This window comes from Salvelinus namaycush, chromosome 30 (assembly GCF_016432855.1).
Source record: "Salvelinus namaycush isolate Seneca chromosome 30, SaNama_1.0, whole genome shotgun sequence".
Lineage (NCBI taxonomy): Eukaryota > Metazoa > Chordata > Actinopteri > Salmoniformes > Salmonidae > Salvelinus > Salvelinus namaycush.
Window position 1 is genome coordinate 28,671,137 of NC_052336.1, and position 18,206 is coordinate 28,689,342.

General features: G+C 44.5%; 1 protein-coding gene across 1 annotated transcript in view; it reads left to right on the forward strand.

The window, feature by feature from the left end:
* The first annotated feature begins 443 nt into the window (after positions 1 to 443).
* LOC120025000 (neuron navigator 2-like) overlaps positions 444 to 18,206 on the forward strand; it is a 67,681-nt gene continuing 49,918 nt past the window's right edge. Inside the window, exons 1-4 of the mRNA XM_038969413.1 lie at positions 444 to 531; positions 11,406 to 12,645; positions 15,436 to 15,545; positions 16,322 to 16,430. Of these exons, the coding sequence (XP_038825341.1) occupies positions 11,420 to 12,645; positions 15,436 to 15,545; positions 16,322 to 16,430 (1,445 nt within the window). The 5' untranslated portion in view covers positions 444 to 531; positions 11,406 to 11,419. The remainder of the gene's footprint in view (positions 532 to 11,405; positions 12,646 to 15,435; positions 15,546 to 16,321; positions 16,431 to 18,206) is intronic.

Genomic DNA, 18,206 nt, shown 5'->3' on the forward strand with positions numbered 1-18,206 from the left:
GTATTCAGATAGACTGACATTGTTTACTGTATTGACTTCATGCGACTCCATTGTCTGCTGTGTTTAGCCAGGGTGAATCCGCTTGACTGTGTGTTCAGTGAGAGGTTTTATATAGCTTCTCTGCGCTGCTGTCACCACTCAGCTCGTCTACTCGGTTGTTTATAGACTCACGGTGTTTGTCTTTTACAGTCTAAAGTCATTACCCTGTATTAGACTGTATGAAAGATGGGGGGGGGGGAGAGATGGAGGGAAGAGAGAACGAGAGGGTGGTGTGTGTGTGATCTGAAGGGTGCAGAGGGACAGACAGCAGGTAGGAGGGGAGGAAGGTTTGGAATCATCTCCCCCCCTAACCACCTACCTTCCCTGTTGAGTCGCTGCCAAATCCCTCCCCCCTCACCCAACTCACTCCTGCACAACAGTTCCACTCAGGCTGCACTACGTGGAACATGTATCAGAGTTTGGGACTTTACTTCTTCTCGAAGCTTCTTTTGGCCTACTCTACTGGGACAGTGATACAGCAGCGCTTATGAGGTTTGTCATCTGTCTTGTCACCGCTCTCCCCGTAGCCTCACTAAGTGCTGAAACTCAACTTGAGATGAGTGCACGCCAGTCTAGCTTTCTCCTAAGTCATACATTATGCCGATGTGAGATTTGTATGACAGTTGGGATTCGACCCAGACGTATAGTACTATCGGTCATGGTCTTTTACCTAGTTACCAGACTCAGGGTCATATTTTACCTTTTGTGATAAGTTTGTGTTTAAAAAAAATCATATACTCTTTTAATACAACATTTTACTTAGTAAGCTTTACTGTACCAAGTTAGCAACAATTTATTAGCGGGAAGATTCTGTGATTTACTACCTTGAAATAAAATGCTGAAGATGCTAATGCTCAGTAGAAACTGCCGGTTCTATTGTCCGGCCTGAATTGTTCTGTGTCAATGGTGCTGACAGTAGAATGGAGAACGGGTCGCTGGAAGCATCCTGTTGTATACAGTGGAGAGACTTGAGCATACAGTTGGCCTTCCTCTTATGCTTTACATTAACACAAGGTGACAGCAGCAATGTATTCAGAGAGAGAGAGAGAGAGAGATTTGTGACCTGTTGCCACAAGAAAAGGGCAACCAGTGAAGAACAAACACCATTGTAAATACAACTTTATAAATACAACCTTATAAATACAACTTTATAAATACAACCTCTTGTACTTTAACTGTTTACACATGGTTACGACACTGTACATAGCCATAATATGACATTTGAAATGTCTCTATTCCTTTGTAACTTTTGTGAGTGTAATGTTTACTGTTCATTTTTTTATCGTTTGTTTCACTTTTGTATATTATCTACTTCACTTGCTTTGGCAATGTAGACATATGTTTCCCATCCCAATAAAGCCCTTTACATGTAATTGAGAGAGAGAGAGAGAGAGTGTGTGTGTGTGTGTGTGTGGACAGTGAAGACAGTGCTGAATGAATGGCCAGTTGATGAGCTGTAGCCTCTCTGTTTGAGTCTATTCATGTGGAGGAACTTTAAAAGTTTCACTCCAAACAAAGACTAGCTGTCCCACTCACTCACAAGGGCACAATGAGTGAGGTGTGCGTGCGTGTGTGCGCGCGCACGTCTGTTATCTGAACTTGGGGATATGAGTAAGCAGTTTAAACAAATGACATATTGTTCTCCTTAATAGAAGTCATCTATATTAAATTAAATTAGATTCAACTTTGTAATTGAACATATAAGCAAAAAAAAACAAGTAACTTTCAGTGGTATTTATTTATTTATTTATAGGGTATTTCTGGCTTAGCTATCTGTGTATAGCTAAAACATGATTGCTCTGTGGGCAGTCCTGGCAATATGTCTTAAGCTATTTCTTTAAGTATCATACTGTATGTTGCTAAAAAGGCTTTTCCTGAATCTGGACACATTCATAATCATATGTTTAAGCGGTGTGTCATTCTAAACTGTATACAGCGTCTATAAGTATGATACTGCTCTTTCCCCCCAGACTCAGTCATGGTTTCATGTTAAGGCCTTATGTCTATCTCTATACCGTGCCTACGGAATGTATTCAGACACCTTGACTTTTTCCACATTTTGTTAGGTTACAGCCTTATTGTTAAATAGATTCAATTGTCCCCCCCTAATCTATCTACACACAATACCCCATAATGACAAAGCAAAAACAGATTTTTAGATTTTTTTTGCTAATTTATAAAAATAAAAAACGGAAATATCGCATTTACATACACTACCATTCAAAAGTTTGGGGTCACTTAGAAATGTCCTTGTTTTTGAAAGAAAAGCAAAAAAAATGTGTCCATTAAAATAACATCAACTTGATCAGAAAAACAGTGTAGACAATGTTAATGTTGTAAATGACTGTTGGAGCTGGAAACGGCTGGTTTTTAATGGAATATCTACATACATAGGCGTACAGAGGCCCATTATCAGCAACCATCACTCCTGTGTTCCAATGGCACGTTGCGTTAACTAATCCAAGTTTATCACTTTTAAAAGGCTAATTGATCATTAGAAAACCATTTTGTAATTATATTAGCACAGCTGAAAACTGTTGTTCTGATTTAAAGAAGCAATACAACTGGCCTTCTTTATACGAGTTGAGTATCTGGGGCATCAGCATTTGTGGGTTCGAATACAGGCTCAAAATGGCCAGAAACAAATAACTCTTCTGAAACTCGTCAGTCTATTCTTGTTCTGAGAAATGAAGGCTATTCCATGCGAGACATTGCCAAGAAGCTGAAGATCTCGTACTTGTCACGTTCTGACCTTAGTTCCTTTGTTTTGTATTTTGTTTTAGTTGGTCAGGGCGTGAGTTGGGTGGGTAATCTATGTTTTCTATTTCTGTGTTGGTTTTCTGTGTTTGGCCTGATATGGTTCTCAATCAGAGGCAGCTGTTTATCGTTGTCCCTGATTGGGAACCATATTTAGGTAGCCTGTTTTCTGTTGGGTTTTGTGGGTGGTTGTCTTCAGTCTTTGTGTGTCTGCACCAGATAGAACTGTTTCGGTTTTCACTTTGTTGTTTTTGTATTTTGAGTTGTTCACTTTCATTAAATAAGATGAACAATTACCACGCTGCGCATTGGTCCTCCGATCCTTCAAACTTCTCCTCCTCAGACGAGGAGGAAGACGACAGCCGTTACAGTACTAGTCCCTTCACAGAACAGCACAAACTGTCTCGAACCAGAACAGAAAGAGGAGTGGGAGGCTCCGGTGCACAACCGAGCAAGAAGACAAGTACATTAGAGTGTCTAGTTTGAGAAACAGAAGCCTCACAAGTCCTCAACTGGCAGCTTCATTAAATAGTAACAGCAAAACACCAGTCTCAACGTCAACAGTGAAGAGGCGACTCTGGGATGCTGGCCTTCTAGGCAGAGTTTCTCTGTCCAGTGTCTGTATTCTTTTGCCCATCTTAATCTCTTTTTTATTGGCCAGTCTGAGAAATGGCTTTTTCTTTGCAACTCTGCCTAGAAGGCCAGCATCCCGGAGTCGCCTCTTCACTGTTGACGTTGAGACTGGTGTTTTGCGGGTACTATTTAATGAAGCTGCCAGTTGAGGACTTGTGAGGCATCTGTTTCTCAAACTAGACACTCTAATGTACTTGTCCTCTTGCTCAGTTGTGCACCAGGGCCTCCCACTCCTCTTTATATTCTGGTTAGAGACAGTTTGTGCTGTTCTGTGAAGGTAGTAGTACACAGCGTTGACCGAGATCTTCAGTTTCTTGGCAATTTCTCGCATGGAATGCTTTCATTTCAAAACCAAGGACATTTCTAAGTGACCCCAAACGTTTGAATGGTGGTGTAAGTATTCAGACCCTTTACTCAGTACTTTGTTGAAGCACCTTTGGCAACGATTACAGCCTCGACTTTTCTTGGGTATGAGGCTTGGCACACCTGTATTTGGGGAGTTTCTCCCATTCTTCTCTGCAGATCCTCTCAAGCTCTGTCAGGTTGGATGGGGAGTGTCGCTGCTGAGATGTTGAATCGGGTTCAATACCGGGCTCTGATTGGTGCCACTCAAGGACATTCAGAGACTTGTCCCGAAGCCACTTCTGCGTTGTCTTGGCTGTGTGCTTAGGGTCATTGTCCCCCAGTCGGAAGTCCTGAGCGCTCTGGAGCAGGTTTTCATCAAGGATCTCTCTGTACTTTGCTCCGTTCATCTTTGCCTCGATCCTGACTAGTCTCCCAGTCCCTGCCGCTGAAAAACATCCCCACAGCATGATTCTGCCACCACCATGCTTCACCGTAGGGATGATGCCAGATTTCCTCCAGATGTGACGCTTGGTATTCAGGTCAAAGAGTTCAATCTTGGTTTCATCAGACCAGAGTATCCTGTTTCTCATGGTTTGAGAGTCCTTAGGTGCCTTTTGGCAAACTCCAAGCGGGCTGTCATGTGCCTTTTACTGAGGAGTGGCTTCTGTCTGATTGGTGGAGTACTGCAGAGATGGTTGTCCTTCTGGAAGGTTCTCCCATCTCCACAGAGGAACTGGAGTTCTGTCAGAGTGACATCGGGTTCTTGGTCACCTCCCTGACCAAGGCCCTTCTCCCACGATTGATCAGTTTGCCTGGGCGGTCAGCTCTAGGAAGAGTCTTGATGGTTCCAAACTTCTTCCATTTAAGAATGTTGGAGGCCATTGTGTTCTTGGGGACCTTCAAGGCTTCAGACATTTTTTGGTACCCTTCCCCATATCTGTGCCTTGACACAATCCTGTCTCGGAGCTCTACAGACAATTCCTTCGACCTCATGGCTTGGTTTTTGCTGTGACATGTACTGTCAACTGTGGGACCTTGTATAGACAGTTGTGTACCTTTCCAAATCATGTCCAATCAATTGAATTGATTGTTTTCGCCTTGTCATTATGGTGTATTGTGTGTAGATTGCGGCGGATTTTTATTTATTTAATACATTTTAGAAATAGGCTGTGACGTAACAAAATGTGGGAAAAAGTCAAGTGGTCTGAATACTTTCCAAAGGCACTGTATATTTCTATAGGCAGGGAATACTCAGGTCAGTGCTGACTGACAAGTCTAAATGAGTATGTTGAACGTGAAAGCGGTCGAGAGGGCTGAACAGAGTCAGACGACGCTAGCCCCTCTAATGCATTTAAGCTTGTTTTTGTGTGTGTGCGTGGTTGCGTTGCGTTGCGGGCTCGACCATGTTTGTCTCCCGGCTTAGTTTGTGACGAGATTAAGCCATTAAACGCCGGGGGGAAAACCATGGGCCTTTTTGAAGTAGCTCTGCTGAACAAACATGTCTCTGACTCACGCATGCGCGCACACACACACGTTGAGGACGCTTGTATTGTACACTTGGTACTGGCACATATAGACAGTAACACAGACACAGTGGAACACACACAGGCGTGATGATCCGTGAAAAGGGCTCTATGTCCACTGTGCCGGGCGGATATCCCAGAAGCCAGTGATGTTATCAGGACAGAGGGCAGCTCAGGGTAGGACCCAATCCCAGAGAGAGAGAAAGTTGATAGAGAGAAAGGGGAGAGGCAGAGAGTCAGAAATAGAGGGAGACCGAGAGATTATAGAAAGATTATAGATTACAGAACGTCTCATTCCAAAATCATGGGCATTAATATGGAGTTGGTCCCCCCTTTGCTGCTATAACAGCCACTCGTCTTTGAAGGCTTTCCACTAGATGTTGGAACGTTGCTGCGGGGACTTCCTTCCATTCAGCCACAAGAGCATTAGTGAGGTCAGGCACTGATGTTGGGCGATTAGGCCTGGCTCGCAGTCGGCGTTCCCAAAGGTGTTCGATGGGGTTGAGGTCAGGACTCTGTGCAGGCCAGTCAAATCCTTCCACACCGATCAAGACAAACCATTTCTGTATGGTCCTCGCTTTGTGCACAGGGGTATTGTCATGCTGAAATAGGAAAGGGACTTCCCAAAACTGTTGCCACAAATTAGGAAGCAAAGAATTGTCTAGAATGTCATTGTATGCTGTAAAGTTAAGATTTCCCTTCACTGGAACTAAGGGGCCTGGCCCGAACAATGAAAAACAGCCTCAGACCATTATTCCTCCTCCACCAAACTTTACAGTTGGCACTATGCATTCGGGCAGGTAGCGTTCTCCTGGCTTCCACCGAACGCAGATTCGTCCTTTGGACTGCCAGATGGTGAAGCGGGATTCATCACTCCAGTAAATGTTTCCACTGCTCCAGTCCAATGACGACGAGCTTTGCACCACTCCAGCCGACACTTGGCATTGCTTATGGTGATCTTAAGCCTCCCTATGAACAGTTCTTGTGCTGATGTTGCTTCCAGAGGCAGTTTGGAACCCGGTAGAGAGTGTTGCAATCGAGGACAGCGCTACCCGCTTCATCACTCGGCGGTCCCGTTCTGTGAGCTTGTGTGGCCTACCACTTTGCGGCTGAGTCGTTGTTTCTCCTAGATGTTTCCACTTCACAATAACAGCACCTACAGTTGACCGGGGCAGCTCAAGCAGGGCAGAAATTTGACGAACTGACTTGTTGGAATGGTGGTGTCGTATGACGGTGCCACGTTGAAAGTCACTGAGTTCGTCAGTACGAGCCATTCTACTGCCAATGTTTGTGTATAGAGATTGCATGGCTGTGTGCTGTATTTTATACACCTGTCAGCAACAGGTGTGGCTGAAATAGACTAATTCACTGATTTGAAGGTTTTTCCATATTTAAGACCCCTTATCCTTTTCCACATTTTGTTACATTACAGGTTTATTCTAAAATGGATTGCATTTTTTTTACTCATCAAACCACACACAATGTCCCATAATGACAAAGTGAAAACAGGTTTTTAGAAATTTCTGAAAATGTATTAAAAGTAAAAAACAGATACCTTATTTACATAAGTATTCAGACGCTTTGCTATGAGACTCGAAATTGAGTTCAGGTGCATCCTGTTTCCATTGATCATCCTTGAGATGTTTCTACAACTTGATTAGAGTCCACCTGTGGTAAATTCAATTGACTGGAGATGATTTGGAAAGGCACACACACCTGTCTATATAAGGTCCTACAGTTGACAGTTCATGTCAGAGCAAAAACCAAGCCATGAGGTTGAAGGAATTGTCTGTAGAGCTCCGAGACAGGATTCGAGGCACAGATTTGGGGACGGGTACCAAAACATTTCTGCAGCATTGAAGGTCCCCAAGAACACAGTGGCCTCCATCATTCTTAAATGGAAGAAGTTTGGAACCACCAAAACTCTTCCTAGAGCTGGCCACCCGGCCAAACTGAGGCAATCAGGGCAGAAGGCCCTTGGTCAAGGATGTGACCAAGAACCTGATGGTCACTCTGACAGAGCTCTAGAGTTCCTCTGTGGAGATGGGAGAACCTTCCAGCACTCCACAAAACAGGCCTTTATGGTAGAGTGGCCAGACGGAAGCCACTCCTCAGTAAAAGGCACATGACAGCCGCTTGGAGTTTGATAAAAGGCACCTAAAGGACTCAGACCATGAGAAACACTATTCTCTGGTCTGATGAACCAAGATTGAACTCTTTATCCTGAATGCCAAGTGTCACGTCTGGAGTAAACCTGGCACCATCCCTACGATGAAGCATGGTGGTGGCAGCATCATGCTTTGGGGATGTTTTACAGCGGCAGGGACTGGGAGACTAGTCAGGATCGAGGGAATGATGAACGCAGCAGAGTGCAGAGAGATTCTTGATGAAAACCTGCTCCAGAGCGCTCAGGACCTCAGACTGAGGCGAAGGTTCACCTTCCAACAGAACAGCGACCCTAAGCACACAGCCAAGACAACACAGGAGTGGATTTGCTGAACAAACAAGTCTTTGAAAATCCTTGCGTAGCCCAGCCAGAGCCCGGACTTGAACCCGATCAAACATCTCTGGAGAGACCTGAAAATAGCTGTGCAGCGATGCTCCCCATCCAACCTGACAGAGCTTGAGAGGATCTGCAGAGAAAAATTGGAGAAACTCCCCAAAAACAGCTGTGCCAAGCATAACGGTCATGCCCTGACTTTAGTTATATTTGCTTTCTTTATTATTTGGTTAGGTCAGGATGTGACAAGGGGTGGTTTGGTTAGTTTTTGTATTGTCTAGGGGGTTTTGTCTTGTCTAGGTTTTCTTTGGTTATCTATGGGGATTTTGTATTGTCTAGGGGTATGTAGGTTTATGGTGGCCTGAGTGGGTTCCCAACCAGAGACAGCTGTTTATCGTTGTCTCTGGTTGGGGAGCCTATTTAGGTTGCCATTTTCCATGTTGGTTTTGTGGGTAGTTGTCCATGTTTAGTTGCCTGTGAGCACTACGTTGGCGTCATGTTTCGTTTGTTGTTTTGTTAGTTTGTTAAGTGTTGGTCGTTGAATAAAATTAGAGGAATGTATTCCAATCACGCTGCGCCTTGGTCCACTCCTTTAAACGGCCATGACAATACCCAAGAAGACTCAAGGCTGTAATCGCAGCCAAAAGTCCTTCAACGAAGTACCGAGTAAAGGGTCTGAATACTTCTGTAAATGTGATTTTTCTGTGTTTTTTTACACATTTGCAAAAATGTATAAATACCTGTTTTTGCTTTGTTGTTAAGGAGTATTGTGTGCAGCTTGATGAGGGGAAAAACCACTTTAATCAATTTTAGAATAAGGCTGTAATTTAAAGTCATGGGTTCTGAATACTTTCCGAATGCACTGTAGATGAGATTTTGGTTGAATCCATTGTTCAACACAGGTTTTTGGTATGAAAGAGGCCTTGTAGACTAGAGTTGGAGAGATTGTGTGTGTGTGTGCGTGCGAGACAGAGTTGGGTTATGGCAGGAATTTCACTGGTGGTCTGTGGTTAAGTCCTGAGGGCCTCTCTGTCTGTTAGACTCAGATTGCAGACTACTAATTGACTGCACTAGTTGAGTAGTTAAGATTTAAACACTAAAACATGTGTCTTGTGTAAACTACGTGATTACACAAGTCATATAGAGGCACAAAGATGTGCGTGTGCGTTGGTGGATTTATATTTTTGTCCCAAGGTAGTGAACTTTCTCACAGTGATCTTAGCCAGGTCAGGAGGTATACGACCTCTTATGAGTGGGATGTAAGCAGTCCATGTCTTTGTAATATTGGACGAGATGAAAGTGCCACACATTGAACTCTTTAGGTTAGAGAGAGAGGGAGAAAGAATGCTGGTCAGTGGCTCAGGTGTGAGTGTTTACGTATATTGATACATCATGTGTGTCCAAAACAGGCAATTGTGCGATAAAATAAGGGGATTCAATTCAGTACAACTTTATTGACAACCATGGGGCAAGGGGTTCACAGCAATTTCACATCTGACCCAGGATGTGAAATGTGGATCTCCTTTTCATTCAACTGGGGCATCTTAGGTGGTCATCTGGTTCTGGGTCATCCGCGGACATGCTCTGTGTTTTTCTTGTGTCCGGTGTCCAAGCCAACACAATGTCCACTTCTGAACCAAAACCCCAGCTGGTTTCACCCCCTATTCTCCCTCTGGGACACAGACCGCTCTGTTGGCATGATGTAAGCTTCTCAAAGTTCCCCTTTTCCCACATCCCAGCCTCAGTGAGTCTGAATCCCTCTCTCTTTCTCATTATCTGTCAGTCTGTATCTCTCTCTCTCTACCTCTCTCTCTCTCTCTCTCTCTCTCTCTACCTCTCTCTCTCTCTACCTCTTCTGTAATTCTTGCTGGTCCTCCTCTCTCGCTCATTCAGGCCCTCCTACAATAGGAAGCCAGCTATTAGCAACCTGACCCACTTTCCGCTAGCATGGCTAATTGGGTCCAAATGACTTCCTAATGGGCACATTGTTTCAATGCGCACACAATAAATACTGAACTGGGGGAAACGACAGGGGCATGGAAAGCAATTAGGGCTTGAAAGGCGCTTAAAAAACAGGAATACATGTGGTGAAAATGGGATGTGGCATAAAGATGTGTAGTGTTTAATATTCCTAGTAAATACTTCCTTACCAAGGCCCAAATGTGTGAATTTTAAATTAGTCGTTTAAGGAGTTACCACAATAAAGTCAAGTGTTTAGAGTCATGTTTACGCGGTATACTGAAAAAAGGGTTGCAAACTGCACTAAGTAGGGTTCTTCGGCTGTCCCCATAGGATAACCGTTTTTGGTTCCAGGGGGAACCCTTATTGGTTCCAGGTAGAACAGTTTTGGGTTCCATGTAGAACCCTCTGTAGAAAGCATTCTACTTGGAACCGAAAAGGGTTCTACCTGGATCGAAAAGGGTTCTACCTGCAACTAAAAAGGGTTCTTCAATGGGTTCTCCTATGGGGACAGCCGAAGAACCCTTTAAGGTTCGAGATAACACTTTTTTCCCCTAAGAGTACATTGAAAAGGAATTGCAATGGATTCAATTTGAGATCATTACTTAATTGACCGTGTTTGTGAAAGTATTTGTGCAGCGGGATAGTAGCTTCTGTTTTGCTGTGTCCATGTGCTGTACTGGCTGCTTAATGGGTTGGGCATGGGAGTGGCCACAAGGGCAGTTTGTCAGTTTGGCTTTGAATATTGAAAGTAACGCTAGCAGTAAGTAGACTCTCTACATGCACACAAAAATAACTACACTCTATTCTTGTACTGTACAGTATTAGCCTCTTGAGGAAGAATATCTTAGTTACGTTATGTGTTCTGTATCTTCGTGGGTTTTGGATTTGATTGTGACTGTTATTGGTAAGTCAAACGTTATTGATTTAGAGGGGTGAACAATGTAAACTTTTTAAAAAGTGCTTTGTTGGTTTTTGTGTGCTCTGTAACAGTGACAGGTGTGTCTTCTGTAAAACCTTAATTTAGACAAAATAGTCAAATGAATGAAAAATGTTTGTGTTTTAGCTAGCTCGTTTCCACAGTATTTCAGAATACAGCCTTGGAGCGGAGCAAGTCTTTCTGTGAATTGGAAGATAATGACCAGCATCAGTCCAGACCTCCCAGGGGTGTCAGTGGCAGTGTTGTATCTCAGCTCAAATTCCTTAGCCAAACTTTAAAGCGCTTTCCCTCATTGTTTTTATAAATACTTTATGATGGGCACTCTCATTGTTATTGTCCAAGGTTTCTAATAGTTTTCAGAGTGTCGTGGGTTCGCTGGCGTTAAGTAATGACACGTTTTGACTGTGTCAACACAGGCTAACTCGAGCTTTCCACAGTGCAGGACCTTATATGGACAGTTAGTGTGGGGTCTGTGAGGATTGCTCTGTCTAACCATCTCTTATTTCTCTCCTTATCCTCTCTCCCACTCCTGCTTTCCCCCTTCTCTCCCTCCTCTTCATCTTCTTCACTCCTCTCATCTCCGACTCCCCTCTCACTCCTATTCTCCTCTCCTCTCGGTTATCCTCTTCTCACTTCCTCCTCTCATCCTTTTCTTCATCCCTTCCACCTCTTCATCCTCCCCTTTTCCTCTTCCTCCTCTTCCTCACAGAACCCTCAGAGGGCATGACTTCACAGACTCCGGTAATGACTGAGCATGCTCCGTCGTCCCCAGCGGCCGTCAGCACTTCCGCCAACAGCGCCTCTACCTCGGCCCCCGTCCCTCCAGCCGCCTCCTCCTCGGCCATCCCCCACCCCAACTCCAGCAGCAAGCCCTGGAGGAGTAAGTCTGTGAGCTCCAAGCACACCTCCTCCTCAGCCATGCTCTCTGTCAAGCAGGAGAAGGATGCCTCCTCGAAGGCCTCGTCCACCGAGCCCCCCCCTAAAGTTATCCAACAAAAGTCTATGCTGGAGAAGCTCAAGCTGTTTAACAGCAAAGGTGGATCTAAGTCCTCGTCCTCCAGCACTCAGGGGGCTCAGGCGGACTGCAGTGCCCCCGCCCGGCAGCTCGGGGCTGGTGGAGTGGAGAGGGCAGAAGCAGGGTCCAACACCGACTCCCTGGAGGAGGCGGAGGGGAACGCCCGTCCTGGCGCCAACGGGACCGGTAACGGGACGAACCACGGTGGTGCCCCAGCCCATGTCCCTACCATCGCCACAACAACCAGCAGCCCCAAGATCGCACTGAGGGGAATCGCTCAGCGCACGTTCAGCAGAGCTCTGACCGCTAAAAAGAGCTCAGTGAAAGGACTGGAGAAGGAGAAAGAGAAGGAGAAAGAGAAGGAGAGGGGGAAGGAAAAGGAAAGAGGGAAAGAGGCGGGGAAACACATCTCCACCACAGAGAGGATGGAACTCAGGGGGGAGGAGCCTAAGGAGGAAGCGACTACCACTGTCGCAATGGAAACGGAACCCTCTTCCAATAAGAGGACTTCTAAAATCGCCTGTTTCATACCCAAAGGGAGCAAAGTGGCCAAGAAGGAGAGTTCTGTCCCTGCACACAGCGGCATACCAAAGCCAGGGGGTAAAACCTCAGGGGTAGGGGGGAAGGCGCCCTCGGCAGGGGGGAAGGAGGGTGGGGAGCGTCCCCGGAGCATGCGGTTGGGAGGGGGTCTGGTCCTGCACCGCGGACACCTGGACAAGGACAGGGACAGCAGACACTCTAGCTCCACCTCTAGTCTGGCTTCTACAGAGGGCAAGGCCTCACAACAGGGCAATTGCGCCGCCCCAGTGGTGGAAGGTGGAAGTGGTGGCGCTACACAGAGCACAGCCTGCAACACGGTCAGTGTCCAGCTACCTCAGCCTCAGCAGCACCACAGCCACCCCAATACAGCCACCGTAGCACCCTTCATGTACAGGTGAGCAATACACATACTTTGGACTGATAAAACTGTAAACTGTAACATTTGTCATGGTGTGGCTGCCCGACCAAGCCTATGTGAATCTGTAATAGTATCCTGAGAAAGTCTGAAAGGATCATAAGTCATTAGTCACTGATCATTAGTGGGCATCTGCAAGCTGTTTGCTAGGAATTTCCCCTAGAATCACTTTCCCACTGTGTGTTTGTATGCTCACCCCACCCCTGACCTCTGTATCTCAGTCCCAGTGTGATATGGGTGGAGCCACTGAATGGAGCCATTCTAACCACCTCTAGTTATCCAACCACCCCCCCCCCCCCCCCCCCACTTCCCCTGGTCCTAGCCTGGGACAGCCTACCCGCTATACCTCTGATCAGGGTCCCCTTTCCCCTAACCCCAAAACTAAGGACTTATTAGCCAACCCTACTCTGTTTATGATTTTGTTGTCGTGGAGGACTGATTGGGCTCATTGATTCGAGTTGAATAAGAAATGCTGCGCTTGTGGAATGGTATGCTTTGAGCACTACTGAAAAGTGCTATTTACATGTGAAAAATTAATGCCATATGCTGCGTTTGCTATAGACCTATTGTTGACCTTTTTGTTGGTGACACTTTGATATCTAGATAATATGAAGCTGTTTAAAGGACAAATCTACAGATGAAACAATAACAAAACGGGTGCCCCGCCTGAGTTTTGGTAAAAAGCTGAGGGATGGGCCTGGAGAAACGTAACCACTCCTCAGATGAATAGACAGAGCTATGGATGTAAGGACTGACCATTCATGATATCAAAATTATTGTTTTAACCATATTATGAGGCTATACAGTGTTTACATTTACAATGTTTACAAACATTGGAGAAAAACAAGCTTATATTTTGGGTTCTCATGGAGTGTGACAGTTGAACTAAGCTCATGATAAAGCATTTATAAAGTTATATTCTTCAAGAAGCGGCGATTGCACAGCGAGATCAATGGGAGGTTTCAATAGAATCAGTGGAAACCTTCCGTTGATCTCGCTGTGCAGCCACTACACAAGGACTGAGGGGAGAATGTGTAGGAGCAATGGATGCATATATCTGTGCAAAGATAACATTTCAGTGAAGGACAGGCAAATATATTTTGATTTGTTTAACGCTTACTACAACGCTTACTACATGTTACTACATGATTCCATTTGTGCTATTTCATAGTTTTGATGTCTTCGCTATTATTCTACGACGTAGAAAATAGTAAAATAGAGAAAAACACTTGAATGAGTGTGTGTCTATAAGGGCACAAGGCCAGATCCAGATGCAGACACGGGAGGCAGATGGTTTGAGTCTTTGATATTTATTGTATCCCAAAGGGGTAGGCAAGAGAATGGTCGTGGACAGGCAAAAGGTCAAAACCAGTTCAGAGTCCAGGAGGTACAGAGTGGCAGGCAGGCTCGGGATCAGGGCAGGCCGAATGGTCAGGCAGGCGGGTACAGAGTCCAGAAAACAGGCAAGGGTTAAAATCAGGAGGACTAGCAAAAGAGAATAGAAAAGCAGGCACACAGGAAAAACACGCTGGTTGACTTGAAACAGACAAGACGAACTGGCACAGAGAGACAGGAAACACAGGGATAAATACACCGGGGAAAATAAGCGACACCTGGAGGGGGCGGAGACAATCACAAGGACAGGTGAAACAGATCAGGGCGTGACAGTGTCCAAACTTTTCACTGGTACTGTATATAATTTCAATGTCGGAAAATGGATTTAGCAACTACAGATTTCCCCTTTTTAAGTCTATCAAAAGTGTGCGAGTTTTAACAAGTGTCCATTAAGCCTATTAATTCGTTTTTTTTATCAGCATGAATTAGATTAAGCATAGGCTGGGATCTGCTGGGATCTGCACTATGCAGCTGTTGCAAGAGCGCATATCTCACTGGCTGTCCACTGGTTTCAAAAACAATGATTGATAGGCAGCTTAAACTTCTTGAATTTAACCATTATTCGATTCAAATACACATTTAGATGTGTGAACAGCCATCCACAACAACCACAATCGGTAAGGCGCAAATAGCTTAATGAGAGATCAGCAGTGTGATTCACATCAATGCGCTATGTAGAGATCAATAATAAGTGATATCCGTATCGTTGAAGACTATACCACTGCTGTCATCCTTACCTCCAAGCGTTTATTCAAGTCGGATAATCTTTGGATGCCGACAGCAGTCGCACCATTGGAAGACATAGCTCGGACTGTAGCCTACAAAAGCCTATTTCTGCTCTTTTCCAGCGATACATCAAACACATTTGGTGTGTCATCAAAGTGGTCTCTAACTTGTGGTCAGACTCGCTCAGGTAGAACAAACTTAAACGTGCGCCTTTTTTCAATGCTGATTTGAATGTCATTGAGAAAACAGAGAAGCGTCCGATTTTTTGTTGTTGCCAACATCCTTTTCTGAATTTAAAAGTAATCCTCGAAGTAATCATCTAGTTTTTCAAAAGTATCTGTAATCTGATTACAATATTTTAGCTGGTAACGTAATGGATCACAGTTACCCTTTTTTGTAATCCCTTACATGTAACGGAATACATGTAATCCGTTACTCCCCAACCCTGCCTCTGATCCTCCCCTGTATGAATAGCCCCCCCCACTGTCTTACCCTTACACTCACCACTTATGAACTTCCTCTCCTGTCATTAGCCAGTCATAGGGCATTAACAGCAGGATCATACCATCTCTGTTTTAGAGAAAGGGGGGAATTGACATTGACAATCCAGATATTCCTTTTGACCTTTGACACTTTGTTATCATCTAGGTCACAAACGGACGTCGACGGTATCATGGCGACAGAGGCAGGGTCAGGAGGAAGGGGCGGAGAAAACGTTCCCTTTAAAACCAGCCAGCCATCCATTGAGGACCTTTCAGGTAGGCCATCAACTAGTTATGTCTGTAGGAGCTGTTAGGCAATTGATTATGTGTGTCTAAACAGTACAGAAATGACAGGCCATTTTGTTTGTTAGTTTTGATTGTTTTAGATTGTTCGTTTGAGGAGAACAGCACATGAAACCGACTGTGGATTGATTCTGTCTGAAGGGAAAAATACCTTTCTGGCTCATGTACTCCAAATTCAGTTTTTGGTTTTTGTTGTTTTTGGTTAGTGATGCGCAGGTTGACTCATAGCCCACAGTCTTCCTCAGTTATGTCCACGGGGCGGGTTTAGGGTCATGAAATATTGTGTTGATGAAGGGCAGGTGGGTGGCGGGCGGGTTGAATAAAGAGAAAACAATGCCTTAAAAATTCCATAAATGTCTCATTCGTGTGCAATTTATATCTATAGGCTACGTTTATTTATTTTTTCTCCATTATTTTAGGCTATCTGGCATTAGCGTGTAAGCCTATGTACCGGCACCAAATAGCCTACACGCCATTTGCTCAATGTTTTTGGGAACTGGGAGAACAAGTAAACGTCGATCCACGCAGGCGAAAAGGACGTCGGAGTTTGACTCTGACTGTAGCCTACGGCGCATTTTCTATATTAGCGGTTTAGGGTCGGGTGTGGGCCTCAGATTTTCACTTTATAACATATTGTCTGGCGGTTGCTGATGGGTTATTAGCAATTGCGGGAGGGTGCGGGTGAACAAACAGTTGACCCGCGCACCACTAGTGCCTATGTACTCAGTCACAATGTTTGTTCTGTATAGCAGAAGATCCAGAGACACGGAGGCTGCGGACTGTTAAAAACATTGCAGATTTGCGCCAGAACCTGGAAGAGACTATGTCCAGTCTACGGGGGACTCAGATCACACACAGGTAAGAACCCCCCCCCCTGCAATGAGAATAGACAGATCCAGAACATGTGTCCAGTCCAGTATCCAAACAGACTCCATATTGCAGATTCAATTCTACATTCTGTTTCTGTGTATTCAACAAGTTCCACTGACATCCGTTAAGACATAACAGACACAGCTCCTAGAGAGAGACCACAATAGTAATTACAATAAAGCTATTCTTAGCAATGATCCATAATACTTTCTCTTGTAAAAATCCCAATAGTTAATGTAAAATGTAAGGTTAGTTACATGGATCAGCTTAATATTTCGGAACGATTGTTGCTTCCATCAATGTAATTGTCTGCATCATATCCAATCCCCCAAATATTTTTCTGGGTAAATATAGATATCCATATACATACAGTTGAAGTCGGAAGTTTACATACACCTTAGCCAAATACATTTAAACTCAGTTTTTCACAATTCCTGACATTTAAATCCAAGTAAAAATTCCCTGTCTTAGGTCAGTTAGGATCACCACTTTATTTTAAGAATGTGAAATGTCAGAATAATAGTAGAGAGAAGGATTTATTTCAGCTTTTATTTCTTTCATCACATTCCCAGTGGGTCAGAAGTTTACATACACTCAATTAGTATTTGGTAGCATTGCCTTTAAATTGTTTAACTTGGGTCAAACGTTTCGGTTAGCCTTCCACAAGCTTCCCACAATAAGTTGGGTGAATTTTGGCCCATTCCTCCTGACAGAGATGGTGTAAATGAGTCAGGTTTGTAGGCCTCCTTGCTCGTTCACGCTTTTTCAGTTCTGCCCACAAATTTAGGTTGGAGTCATTAAATCTCATTTTTCAACCACTGCACAAATGTATTGTTAACAAACTATAGTTTTGGCAAGTCGGTTAGGACATCTACTTCATGCATGACACAAGTAATTTTTGTGACATAAGACATAAGACATAAGTGAAATAATCTAATTCACTGTATCACAATTCTAGTGGGTCAGAAGTTTACATACACTAAGTTGACTGTGCCTTTAAACAGCTTGGAAAGTTACAGAAAAGGATGTCATGGCTTTAGAAGCTTCTGATAGGCTAATGGACATAATTTGAGTCAATTGGAGATGTACCTGTGGATGTATTTCAAGGCCTACCTTCAAACTCAGTGCCTCTTTGCTTGACATCATGGGAAAATCAAAAGAAATCAGCCAAGACCTCAGAAGAAAAATGGCTCTGGTTCAAGTCTGGTTCATCCTTGGGAGCAATTTCCATACACCTGAAGGTACCACGTTCATCTGTACAAACAATAGTACGCAAGTATAAACACCATGGGACCATGCAGCCGTCATACCGCTCAGGAAGGAGACGCGTTCTGTCTCCTAGAGATGAACGTACTTTGGTGCGAAAAGTGCAAATCAATCCCAGAACGACAGCAAATGACCTTGTGAAGATGCTGGAGGAAACAGGTACAAAAGTATCTATATCCACAGTAAAACGAGTCTTATATCGACATAACCTGAAAGGCCACTCAGCAAGGAAGAAGGCACTGCTCCAAAACCGCCATAAAGCCAGACTACGGTTTGCAACTGCACATGGGGACAAAGATTGTACTTTTTGGAGAAATGTCCTCTGGTCTGATAATAGAACTGTTTGGCCATAATGACCATCGTTATGTTTGGAGGAAAACGGTCGAGCCTTGCAAGCCAAAGAACACCATCCCAACCGTGAAGCACGGGGGTGGCAGCATCATGCTGTGGGGGTGCTTTGCTGCAGGAGGGACTGGTGCACTTCACAAAATAGATGGC